General features: G+C 35.2%; 1 protein-coding gene across 1 annotated transcript; it reads left to right on the forward strand.

The window, feature by feature from the left end:
* The first annotated feature begins 5,934 nt into the window (after positions 1-5,934).
* LOC121760094 (geraniol dehydrogenase 1-like) lies at positions 5,935-8,440 on the forward strand. The gene is made up of 4 exons (XM_042155703.1): positions 5,935-6,095; positions 6,307-6,420; positions 7,209-7,876; positions 8,027-8,440. The coding sequence occupies exons 1-4, from the start codon at positions 5,935-5,937 to the stop codon at positions 8,227-8,229; spliced, it is 1,146 nt and encodes a 381-aa protein (XP_042011637.1). The 3' UTR covers positions 8,230-8,440.
* The last annotated feature ends 5,783 nt before the right edge of the window (positions 8,441-14,223 follow it).

A 14,223-nucleotide genomic window follows, 5' to 3' on the forward strand; every position in this document is an offset into this window, starting at 1 on the left:
TGGGAAAGAGTAAAATAAGAGAGAGAATAATGTATAGAACAGAGGAAATATATTTTGGCAATATAAATCACATGCATATTATTCAAAACAAGTCAAATGTAGACTTTAATAATCAGTGTTTATTAAGCTGCGAAAATATACAAAAATCAGTGTTTATTAGAGTGTCTCCAATAGGGGAGCTGTGGCTCCCAGGCAGTGCTTGGCTCGGCCGCGGCTCCCTATTACGAGAGCCACGCAGGGCCGTGGCGGGGGGGGCATGGGAGAGTCACGACGGCGGCTCGGCCGGGGGCGCTTGGGCGAGAGCCGCGGCTCCCTATTGTGGCGGCCGAGAGCCGCGGCTCAACCCATTTCGATTTTTTTTTATTTTCTTATTTCTATAAATATACCCACTTTTCTTCATTTTTTTTACCTCATTCCAATCTACACTCTTTTCAATTTATCTCAATTCTACTTTCAAAAAATGAGTTCCGATAATTTTTATTCTGCTTAAATTAAAATACCTCAAAAAAATTATTAATTGGTGGCTTGTGCATGTCCACTTTTATGGTGGACAAGTTTTTTGATGGTCTGGCCAAGTTTCGTGGCCTATACCAAGTTTTTGTGGCTTGAACAGGGTCACGGGCTCTCCTATTGTGGACACCCTTAAACTGCGCCACTGACTTAGAATTTGTTTTAAAGGGATCGTACATTATAGTTGGATTGCATGTTGGGATACAATTATAATTGTTGACCGTTGACCTTTTATGTAGTTATTGATGAATTTAGGCTTCTAGTGAACTGCTAACTGCTCAAAATTAAGTCATTACTCATTTGTATTATACTACTAGTTTGAAGCATTTTGTTTTTCTATAAGACTACAGCTTAAATATAAAATTTAAATATCTGTAATAAAATAAGAATCGGCCACTTAACATAAATGCAATTATGATGAATATTAAATTATTGTTGACGTAAAGTCATAAACCATCCCACGTCGTGTGAACTTTTGTCTCAAACTATCTATCTTCTAATAGAACACTCATGTTTGCATGTTACCCTCTATCTCAAACATTGAATGTCCATATTAAAATATATGATTTTATTTTCTATTTTTTATAAATTAATTTTATATTCTATTAACTCATTATATCAATGATTTATTACTATCGATCTAATATATAAACAATAAAATATACGGACTATCGATCTAATATATAAACAATAAAATATACTCCGTATATTATACTCACACTTTTTTTTATATTTTTTAAAATTTAACAAGGATCGGAGTACAATTTAACGGCATTAATACACCCAAGCAAAGTACTAGTATAATATTAACATCGTTTACTAAATATCACTATTGTCAGATCTATTCACATACAACCAAATTTATACTCCCTCCGTCCCGCACTACTCGCACGTTTCCTTTTCGGCACGGAGATTAAGGAATAAGTGTATAGCAAAGTCAAATATTACGGCTGTAGGTGAAAATTTTTACTAAAAATGGAAAGAGTGCAAATAACTTGCGACGCCCAAAAATGAAATAAGTGCAAGTAGTCCGGGATAGAGGGAGTATTAATAAATGATACAGTTTGCTGCAATAAATGATACAGTTGGCTAGTCAAACTTCTTTTAATACTATTTCATCTGGATATACGCAAACATAAATGAATCAGTTGTGCCAATTTTTTATATTATTATTATTATTATTATTATTATTATTATTATTATTATTATTATTATTATTATTATTATTATTATTATTATTATTATCTCCTGTTAATCTTACACTCATTTTTTTAGATATGGACTCCACAATCCACTAACATTACTTTCACTATCTTTTTCCCTCTCTCTCTTACCTTATTAATTGCTCATTAAAACTCGCGTCACTTATAAATTTGTCTATTTGCTGTGGACGGAGGTAGTAGTTCTTATAATAAGAAATATTTTCATTTGAATCTATATATATTGTATATATATGGGAGAGGAATAAATCATACCCCCTCCGTTCACTAAAAATAGAAATTTTTCCTTTCAGGTTTGTCTCTTAAAATAAAATCTTTCATTTTTAGAAAATTTCTTTCTGTTTAATAAGATGGACTCATTTTCTACTAACTCACTTTTCTCTCTATCTCTTTCATACTTTACAAATTTTTTGCATTAAAACTCAATATTTCTACTTTTAAGGGACAGAGGTAGTATCAAAATTCATTCATATATAAAAATTAAACTAGATACATTAGATTAAGATAATTAACCACGTAGATTGTGTCATATGGATCAATGTGAATCGTTAAAATCTAAAAAAAAATTCAAAACTTTATCAATTTAAATTAATTTTTTTTACATACCGTATACTCATTCCTAATGATATAAGCTTTTTCCTTTTTGGATCGTTTTCTTATAAATAGGAACACTTCATTTTTGAAAAGTTCTTTCTCTCAATGTGGTGAGAGTGAGTCCCATTTTCTACTAACACACTTTCTATCTCTTTTTACTATACCAATTTTGCATTAAAACTCGTTTTATTCCAAAAGTTTATATTTTAAGAAACAGAGGGATCAATTAAAGGTAATTTTACAAGGATTCTAGTAAAATTTCAATTGCATACGTTTCGACGAAATTGTAATTTGTATCTATGATAACTTATAGATTAATACTCTTCTTCATTGCATTGTTATGGTGCCCTAAGTGAATGTACATAATTTCCTAAGTTCACTGTACATAATGCCAAAAAATTGTACTGTTGTTTAAGTATGTTTTCAAATTTGCGAGCATTTGTAAGCGCCTAAGTATGCAAGGTATGTAAAGTCCTAAGTTCAATGTACATAATGTTCATAAAATCGTAATGCTATTTAAATAAATTTTTAAATTTGCAAGCAATTGTATTTAAAGCCAAAGTGCAATATATGTAACGCCCTAAGTACAGTGCATGTGATGCCCTGAATGCAATGTATGTAAAACCAATAAAATCTGTGTATTTTCGAATTATATGTATGCACAATAAAATTATCAATCTAGACTATTTTAAACCCTAATGCCCTAATCACAGTAAACTAATGCTTGCCAAAAATCCTAGATATCCATCATTCATTTTTTAATTAAAGAAAATAAAACTTCACACCCTCATTTCTGTCACCCTACTTAGCGGTGTAGGCGTGTTACGTCGCGCTAGCAACGAGTGGCAAGCACCATCACTATTAATTACTCTCCCTTGTTTTGTCAACTTTTACTATTTAATTTTATATTTCAATATTAATCCATTTTCATTTTTGATAAAAAATTTTCTTTCTATCTCATAGGCTTCATTCTCTATTAGTAATAAATTTATTAATTTTTCTTTATATTAAGTGTTATATTTTATTAATTTTGTATTAAAACATGTATTTTTTTCCTAATTCTCTACTTTTATGGAGCAAAAAATTATTTAGGAACATGTTTATTTTTGTTTGTTGAACAAATGAGAGATGCCGATTCCCTTTATGGCATCAAACCTAGTAAATTAAGAAATTGAGAAATTTCTTTCCGTTCATTTTTTTACTCATTGATATCCTTTCTCCTAATTAATTAATCTAATGGTGGTCTTTAGACTAATTTTTCGCTCAATCATCACAAAAGTAGATGTCTAGCCAACTGTTAATGGGAAATGCACTCATTTTGTTGAGATATAATTATACTCCACAAAGTACTCCTCTGTCGTGCAATAGCGAAGTTTTAAATATTTTCTCATATTATTGAGACATAAAAAGCCGATTCGGTCGGCTTGACGCCCTCACACTCCGTCCGACATCAAGTGAGGGAGTTCAATAAGAATACGCAGTAGCCCGTTAAGATGAGGCCTTAGCCCATTGGATGCCAAAAGCCCATCTCCTAAGGGCTCACACTTGTGTCTGAGCGATAAAAACAACTACACGCCAGCAGTGAGATTTGAACCCAGACTCATTGCAACAAGATCTCCCACTCCGTTGTCAACTTCCCTGCCCATGCAGGCTTCATATTTTATTTTATTTATTTATTTTTATTTCAGTTTCTTTGGCTACTTCAAAAATATTCATAGTCATATCCAAGTGAAATTCTGGGTGGGTTAGAGCATCTCGAGTGGGCGGACATCCCACTAGGACATCCCAAAAACACCTCCTGCCACGTCACTAGGACTTCCCATCCCACTGCCACGTCACTAGGACATCCCCTCCTATGTCCGCCCTTCCCACTAGGACATCCCGCAATAAAAAAAAAATCATACATTTACAAATAAAACAATTTACATTTACGGAAATAAAATTTGACGTCAACCCCTCCGAGTCCAAACCTCATACATTATTCGAAAAAATTACGGGAAAAATTAACAACTTTATCGGAAAAATTAACAACTTCATCGAAAAAAACATACATGATTCGAAAAAAAAAATTGCATACTAATAAAAAAAAAATTCATACATTATCACGTCAACCCCTCCGAGTCCAAACCTCTTCGATGATATCCTGCTGAAGTCGAACATGGGCATCTGTTTGCCGCATGTCGGCAAATGCACGCAGCCGCGCGACCTCTCCATGAGGTACCCCCATATTCACATTCGCGGTGGCCACGCCGTGACTTGGACCTGCACCCGTATCATCTTCGTTGGTCCACTGAGTCAGTTCCGCAGCTTCATTTTCGACAATCATGTTGTGCATTATGATACATGCGTACATGATATCGCCGATTTTGGGAATATACCACTGCCGTGCAGGACCCTTCACAACCGCCCACCGACTCTGGAGCACACCAAATGCCCGCTCCACATCCTTGCGCGCTGCTTCCTGACGGCTCGCAAAGTATGTCTTCTTTTGTCCAAATTAGAGATGTAGAGAGAGTAACTTGTTAACACAAGTGGTGCGAATGAAATAAAATTCGACGAGCCGTATATATAGAGTTTAAAAAAAAAAAATTAAAAAACGGGACGTCCGACCGGACGTCCGACTGGACGCCACAATGGCGGACGTCCGCCCGCCCGTCGCGCCGACGTCCGAGGACACCCGACGTCCTCACGGGACGTCCGTATCCGACCCTAAACGCCACAATGGCGGACGTCCCGGTCGCCCGTCGCGACGTCCGACCGGATGTCCGACCGGACGTCCGCCATTGGAGATGCTCTTAGATAAGAATTGCACTATCCTTTTTAGGGTAGAAATAAAGTCACTATCTACGCTATTTCTTTTATTTTCCATTTAAAGTTAAGAGGAGCAGTCGTGTGTGGGGGCTCACACACGACTCAAATAAAAAATTATGGCATTTTGTCTCAATTCGTGTTAAAGTAGTGGAGTATATTATAATGCTAAAAAAAACTATTCTGACTGATTCCCTCGACTTTTGTATTTGGGAATCAGTGAAGTCTGCAATGTTTATTCGATGAAATATTGAAGAATGAATACCCAAATTTTACATTTTTCTAAAAAAAAAACAAAATTAAACACTAAACAAAAGTTTCAAACTAGAAATCCTGAATGTATATAACTCGCTTGTGGACAGATTAATCCAAATATTGAAAGCCCCATGCTAAATGAGTAATTGGATTAATTGGAGTAGTTCTTTAAAATATCAATGAAATTTTAAATATATTATTGAAATAGTAAACAATAAATTAGTACTCCCCCGTCCCAACGAAGAAATGACTCACTTTCCTTTTTAGTTGGTCCCATCTAAAATTACCTCTTAGTTAAAATGAAAATACTTTTATCTTTACTTTATTCCATCTCTCTTACTTTACTCTCTCCACTCAACATATAAAATTCCGTGCCACGTAAGTAAAGGGTCATCTTCCTTGGAACGGAGGGAGTAGTAGATTTTGATTTTACTTAAATTTTCTTATTTTGGCAGACTGCGTCAGTGCTTACGAGGGGAGGGCAACATTGGTTTTTAATTTTTTAGTAAAAAGAAAACTTTAATGGCCTATAAATACCAGTCCTTTGATGTTAGTTTGTAGATCGAGAAAGCATTTGCATTTGCTTTGGAAGAAAAAGAAGTGTTTGGAGATGGCGAAATCACCAGAAACAGAGCACCCAGTTAAGGCTGTTGGGTGGGCTTCGAGAGACACATCTGGAGTTATGTCCCCTTTCAATTTCTCAAGAAGGTGAGTTATTTGGATATTTGCTTCCCTAATACGAATATATAATCTGAGATTGAATTGTTATATTATTTTAGCTAGAGGGAGTTAGCTATGACTAATTATCACATGATTCTTTATATGAGATTTGATCTTATGAACTAAACACGTTACATATTTAATCCCGGGATATAGTCTTGTTAACCGAATAGTTATACTCCATCACTTGGACTTGCAGGGCAACTGGCGAGCGTGATGTGCAGTTCAAGGTTCTGTATTGCGGCGTCTGCCATTCTGATCTTCACATGATCAAGAATGAGTGGGGCTTCACACACTACCCTATTGTTCCGGGGTAATTTTTCAATCTTTCTCTTAATATTTGTTGATATGTTCAAGGTTTTGTTAGAACATTATGTTGAAAATCTCATTCCTCGTTAGACCTTTAGAGAGAGTGACTAGTCTATTTTTACATGGTACCAAAGCAGATCTAGATCAATAAGATATCTTTGACTTTTCGTAAAACCTGTTTTCAGAAAGAATCTTGTTCAATAGTATACTCTCTGTGTGCCATTTTATGTTCCATGACACAAGAAATTATTTGATTTTATAAAAAAAAATGGAGAAATAAATTAATTGAATATGAGTTCTACTTTTATATACTACTTCATTCATCAATAGAAGGGAACATTTGATCGGGTACGAGTTTTAAAAAATGTAGTATAAAGTGGGTTAAAAATGTTAGTAGAAGATGTGTCCTACTTATATATATTAGTTTTATAATGAAATGTGAATGTAAGGTCCATTATCAAGTACTAAAAAAATGAAATGTTTATTGGTGGATGAACAAAAATGGGAAAATATGAAGTTTGTTGATGGATTGAGGGAATATTGATTTTATAATACAATGGGAATGTAATGATTTAGTTGAATGAGAGGTCTATTTACCTAAAATGGAAGAAAGTAAAATGGACTTTAAATCATGGATATCCAAAAATGACGAAAGTGAGACATTTTTCCACGGACGAATGGAGTAATTAGTTGATTTTGATGTGTTGAGTACCATAAATAGACGCTGGATTTTGTGTTGAGTACCACAAAATCTTGTTTTGAGAAAGAATTCTGTTCACATTTGATGCACAGGCATGAGATTGTGGGAATAGTAACGGAGGTAGGCAGCAAGGTCGAGAAAGTGAAGGTAGGAGACAAAGTAGGCGTGGGATGCTTGGTGGGATCGTGCCGCCAATGCGACCAATGCTCCAACGATCTCGAAAACTATTGCTCCAAACAGATCCTCACCTACAGCATGCCTTACTTGGACGGCACCATCACCTACGGCGGCTACTCCGATCTCATGGTCGCCGACGAGCACTTCATCATCCAATGGCCCGAGAATCTACCCATGGACAAGGGTGCCCCTCTCCTCTGTGCAGGCATCACCACCTACAGCCCCCTCCGGTACTTCGGCCTCGACAAGCCCGGCCTCAACGTCGGGGTCGTTGGCCTCGGTGGCCTTGGACACGTCGCTGTCAAGTTCGCCAAGGCCTTCGGGACTCGAGTCACGGTCATCAGCACTTCCTTGAGCAAGAAGAAGGAAGCTCTCGAAAATCTCGGCGCGGATGATTTCTTGGTCAGCCGCGATGACGAGCAGATGAACACGGCAGCGGGGACGCTGGACGGCATCATCGATACTGTGTCGGCGACGCATCCCCTGCTGCCGTTGTTAGCCTTACTGAAGCCTCACGGCAGGCTTATCGCGGTTGGGGCTCCCGAGAAGCCGCTCGAGCTCCCGGTGTTTCCTCTACTTTCTGGTAAGTTAAAGTGCATAAAGTATGAGAGAGAATTAGAAAAAATATAAAAAAGGGTGATAAATTAGAAGAAACTTTCGATTTTTGACATGAGACTAAATGGAAGCATGAGACTATTTTTTGTAGAGAGATTTGATTTGAATTAATTGACAGGGAGGAAGTCAATATCGGGAAGTGGGATCGGAGGGCTGAAAGAGACGCAGGAGATGGTGGATTTTGCGGCGAAGCACAATATATTGCCAGATGTAGAGATAATCCCTATAGACTATGTCAACACTGCTATGGAGCGTCTCTTGAAGTCGGATGTCAAGTACCGCTTTGTCATTGACGTTGCCGGTTCCTTGAAATCCAACTAAAGGAGGCCATTTGCTATCAATATTTCGCTACCAAATAAGGAGACTGTTAAGGAAGTAATAATAGAGCTACACTTTTCCGACATTTGTTGTCGTATTGCTATTGTATACTGAGTGGTTAACAGTACTAATTTCAATATTTGTCTTAAGAAATCATATGCGCCGGCGAAGACATATATGCATGCTCCAATAGAATTCCTTCTTTTAATAGTAACCCTCCCTATCAAGGAAGATGACTCATTTCTTGGGTGACACGAGATTTTATGCAGTTTTTTTTTGTGTATTAAGCGGAGAGAATAAAGTAAAAGAGGAAATAAAGTAAAAAGAAAAGTGTTTCCATTTTTAGTAATGAGTGTTGGGACGAACTAAAAAGGAAAGTAGATAGTCTTTAATGGGACATGGAGTACTATATAGAACCGAAGCTAACAAACAAAACATTTTTAATCAAAATCATAAAATACAAGGATAAAAATAGACCTTACTAATTTTTAAGTGTTTTTATATGACCAATTGGGTCAAGATCACTTTAAGGAAGTAATAATAGAGCTATACTTTTCTGACATTTGGTGTCGTATGGTGTCGTATTGCTATTGTATAATAAGTGGTTAATAGTACGAATTTCAATATTTATCTTAAGAAATCAAATGCGCCGGCGAAGACATATATGCATGCTCCAGTAGAATTCCTTCTTTTAATAGTACTCCCTCCCTATCAAGGAAGATGACCCATTCCTTGGGCGACACGAGATTTTATGCAGTTTTTTTTTGTGTATTAAGCGGAGAGAATAAAGTAAAAGAGGAAATAAAGTAAAAAGAAAAGTGTTTCCATTTTTAGTAATGAGTGTTGGGACGAACTAAAAAGGAAAGTAGATAGTCTTTAATGGGACATGGAGTACTATATAGAACCGAAGCTAACAAACAAAACATTTTAATCAAAATCATAAAATACAAGGATAAAAATAGACCTTACTAATTTTTAAGTGTTTTTATATGACCAATTGGGTCAAGATCACTTTAAGGAAGTAATAATAGAGCTATACTTTTCTGACATTTGGTGTCGTATGGTGTCGTATTGCTATTGTATAATAAGTGGTTAATAGTACGAATTTCAATATTTATCTTAAGAAATCAAATGCGCCGGCGAAGACATATATGCATGCTCCAGTAGAATTCCTTCTTTTAATAGTACTCCCTCCCTATCAAGGAAGATGACCCATTCCTTGGGCGACACGAGATTTTATGCAGTTTTTTTTTGTGTATTAAGCGGAGAGAATAAAGTAAAAGAGGAAATAAAGTAAAAAGAAAAGTGTTTCCATTTTTAGTAATGAGTGTTGGGACGAACTAAAAAGGAAAGTAGATAGTCTTTAATGGGACATGGAGTACTATATAGAACCGAAGCTAGCAAACAAAACATTTTTAATCAAAATCGTAAAATACAAGGATAAAATAGACCTTACCAATTTTTAAGTGTTTTTATATGACCAATTGGATCAAGGTCACTTTAAGGAAGTAATAATGAGCTATACTTTCTGACATTTGGTGTCGTATGGTGTCGTATTGCTATTGTATAATGAGTGGTTAACAGTACAATTTCAATATTTATCTTAAGAAATCAAATGCGCCGGCGAAGACATATGTGCATGCTCCAGTAGAATTCCTTCTTTTAATAGTACTCCCTCCCTAAAGGAAGATGACCCATTCCTTGGGCGACACGCGATTTTATGCAGTTTTTTTTGTGTATTAAGAGCGGAGAGAATAAAGTAAAAGAGGAAATAAAGTAAAAAGAAAAGTGTTTCCATTTTTAGTAATGAGTGTTGGGACGAACTAAAAAGGAAAGTAGATAGTCTTTAATGGGACATGGAGTACTATATAGAACCGAAGCTAACAAACAAAACATTTTTAATCAAAATCATAAAATACAAGGATAAAAATAGACCTTACAAATTTTTAAGTGTTTTTATATGATCAATTGGGTCAAGGTCACTTTAAGGAAGTAATTATAGAGCTATACTTTTCCAACATTTGGTGTCGTATTGCTATCATGATTAGTAATTTCAATACTTGTCTGAAGAAAACAAATGGGCCGGTGAAGACATATATGCATGATCCAATAGAATTCCGACTTCATTTTAAAATTTTAATATTCTTAAAGTTCATTTTGTTCTGAATATAAGCTCATTTTTTTACCAAAAACTTGCAATATTTTTAAATTTGACCGATTAATAACTTAAAGGCTTGGCCAATTTTTGGTGAAAGATGTGTATAGGACACGAAGATAACAAAAAAATGGTTTTAATCAAAATTATAAAATGCTCATATGTTAAAGGATAAAAATAGACCTTAGTCTAATGTTTAAGTGTTTTTATGTGACCATTTGGGCCAAGGTTACTTTGTCAAATTTAATGGTGTCACTTTTAGAACAATAATGGTGTGCCTGCACAAGAAGCAAACAAGTATTATGAACTAGTCTAATTGTAGTTAGCAAAATCTCATCACACACAAAAACAAAATGAGAAGTTTTAGGATAAGCTCACTTCTCGAACGTTGTTCCCCAATCCCCGAATTACTCACCAAACATCACTTCGATACAAATTCTTAATTATGGTGCTATGATCCAATCAAGAAAAGCATACACGAAGAAGACTGGAGACTTCAAAATTCACACAAGGAATTTAATCTAGTTCTTTATTTATGTCGTGCTTAATGAATATTGTTTTTATTATTTGTCTATTAATAACTAACCTATAGAATTATAGGGTTTGAGAGTAGTTGACTCTGTATCTTCTTTTGATTACTTATTTTATCTATATCTATTATGTTGAGACAACACTACTGATTTTCTGAAAAATTATAAATTAATTCGCAAAATTAGTGTCTTATCTGGAATGCAATTAGACACACAAGTGACCAAATAAAATAATCTAGGCATAGTCATACGGATCAAGAATCACCTTTTATGCATGAGTTCATTTTGTATATGAGGGCTTGCAACTCCTGTCACTCCACCAGTTAGATTCGATGTAAAATCTTCTAGGTAATTATCCTTACTCAGATGTTCAAATATTGTGTGAAAAATAAGCTATCAAACATATAAATGTAGGAAAGAAAAACTATGAAAAAAGGAAAAATAAAATTCTCTCCTTATTACTCCCTCCGTCTCCAAAGAGTATGAACAATTTCCTTTTTCGTCCATCCCTAAAGAGTATGAACTTTCTAATTTTTAAAAATTCAAACAACATACTACCCCTACACATAATTTTATTTAAAACTTATACCATCAACATTAGCACTTATACCATGATAATAATGTGGACCCCACTCTCCACTAACATTATCTCCACTACCCTTTCTCTCTCTCTTACTTTTCCCCTTATTTATTAAAACTCGCGCTGAACTCAAAATTCATACTCTTTGGTGACGGAGGAAGTATTTATGAAATTTCTGAAAATTATGAATACGGTGAGTAGTACTTGTGATCTGATTCTCTTCCTATATTTATAGAGCATTTGTTAAATAGACTACAAATAAGTTAAATTCAGCTCAATTGAATTAAAGTCTTTAAGGAATATTAATCAATTTCATTATCCTACTATTATTGATTGATCATCTAAATACAAATTGCATAATCTGAGATCGTTTTTAACTTAATTTATTTATTATATTTAAGATATTCTAAGTCCATTAATTAATTTAGTTTGTTGCTAGCTCAATGCAATTAATATTTTTTTAAAGAGTGCTAAAAGTTCTGGTTGACTATATATATTATGTTAGGAATAAATTTCAACTTGTTATGTTTCTGTACAATATAAACTTGATCATAACATCTTTTGGAGAAAATATTAACTTTTACAAAAGATGAGACACGATTCTGTAAATAACTACGCTAGACCTTGTCGTATGCTAATCAACGCTACCAGAAATTCCATAATTTTGGGTTGCGAAAAGCTCAAAAGATATTGACGACTCAAAGTAGGGTATAACCAAAACCATATTTTCAATGTTGCTCGTAAACGAAAGGGAGTAAAGACTACTCAATAAATGAAATTTACTAAAGATTTTTCTTTGAGCTATTTGATAGTTGATTAAGAAATAATTAATCAAGGAGACCTCGTACTTAGTTTAATCAGCAAGAAGTACTTATCTTACCACAATTCATTTAGTGCTATACCACATTACACTGTCATCAGTCATCCAAGATAGAAATTAACTTTGAATTAAAAATGACAACCGTTTGTGATAGATTTCCTTATCTATCTAGGTAGAGAATATCAAATACTGAGTTTGATTAGGTACCTGAAAGCCAGTGCAACTAAGACTCAAAGTTCACATGTAGATTAAATAAAACACATAGAGTTCACGCACTTGATCAAGCTAAACAGTGAATGGATCAAGCAGGCTACTATCAGGTCGTTGGTTATGCAAACGGAGAGACTTAGGGCTTTCAAGACCTTAACCCACAATACTATAGACTAGTAAAGGGAAGTAAGAGTCGAATCCCTCAGGGACAGAGGCGGGTTGAGTTGTGTTTGGGACATTTGGGAGGTTTGGCTGCGGCCATGCTTTCCAGTGGGTTAAGTTTGGGACTAAGTAACTAGACTGATCAACTTACTAAGCTAGACGAATCAACTAAACTAGACAAACTCCAAACTAAGAAACATGCTGGCTTGATCAACTAAACTAAGGATGGAAATGTACTTCTGTAAAAGTAAATCGGGGCCACTGACATAATTAATCTCACTGCTAAAAAACTGTAAACAACGAAAAGGTGACAAGGACTGTGACTTTAACAAACTATGACCTTCTTCTTCGCTAAGCAACTAAATTAAACACCTACAACAGATCTAAACAGAGCAACTATCATGAAAACAGAAAATAGACAAATTAAAGCACAAATCCATGCAAATTGAACGTAAAGTAAACAGATCTATGGTATGTATCTTAAACTCATGCAGGTTGACAAACTAAAACTCAGATCTAACTACGAGAAATCAAAAACAGAACAACGAGCAATCATCATAGCATAATCTAAATCAGAAATCAATAAATCCAACCCAACATGCATCGCAAACTCCATCTAGACTCAGATCTAAACTTAAACAACTAAATAATGCAGATCAAACTTCAACTCAGAACAGAACTAAAACTAAACGAAAGCTGTGAAATCAGAGAACATTAGATCCAAGAAAACTTGCATTAAAAACTCCATTTCATAAATGATCTTCAGTAACCAAAACAAAACAGAATTCACAACTCGCAATTAAAGATCGATCAACCAACGGAAAGTAACTAGAGTAGCAACTAAAAGAAAAACATCAAAAACAACTAAACGTCGAAAAAGATAAACTAAAAACAAAATAGCAATTGTTTTGACCCCTCGGGGTGTAAGGAAAACACAAATGATGAAAAACTTCTTGCAGATCTAGGTCCATCCTTCCTTGGTGAGGAAGAAGAGATGAAAGTAGAGGTGGAACGACGACTCCGGTGGCTGCTAACTTCCTAGATCCATGCTACGAATAAAAGTGTAATGTGTGAAATTGAGGTGATTGAAGATGATGAAGTCGAACTCTCTTCTGTGTGCATTCAATCTGCTATTTATAGGATGACATTGGGCCCAAATCCCTAGGGTAAGCTCATCATGTCTTGACATTAATGCCCTTGAGATAACATCTTCTTTTCTCTCTCCTCTGACTCATCATCTCATGTGGTGAACTCCACTTGATCAACTTGCTGGCTCGGCAGGCTACATTGCTTGCCCGCAACTGATCAACTTGTCTTCGATTCTGGCCATTTTTTCGCTTCTTTCCCGAGTTGATCAAGTTGTTCCTGTACTCTGCCGCTTCAACACTTTTACAGATATCAAGTATGAAAGAACAACAAGAAAATGACAAGTTACATGCATGGGTCCCTAAACGACCAAAAAACAAACCAAACTGACTCGACAGAGATCAACACAGACTGACACACAAAAGAAACATTCAAGCAAATATTTACATCTCCA

This window comes from Salvia splendens, chromosome 13 (genome assembly GCF_004379255.2).
Source record: "Salvia splendens isolate huo1 chromosome 13, SspV2, whole genome shotgun sequence".
Taxonomy (NCBI): domain Eukaryota; kingdom Viridiplantae; phylum Streptophyta; class Magnoliopsida; order Lamiales; family Lamiaceae; genus Salvia; species Salvia splendens.

Bases quoted from the DNA above. Each gene is read 5' to 3' on its own strand.
- LOC121760094 (XM_042155703.1), top strand. From the start codon at position 5,935: ATGTTAGTTTGTAGATCGAGAAAGCATTTGCATTTGCTTTGGAAGAAA. The intron at 6,421-7,208 runs GTAATTTTTCAA...TTTGATGCACAG, and splicing joins CACTACCCTATTGTTCCGGG to GCATGAGATTGTGGGAATAG. The intron at 7,877-8,026 runs GTAAGTTAAAGT...ATTAATTGACAG, and splicing joins GGTGTTTCCTCTACTTTCTG to GGAGGAAGTCAATATCGGGA.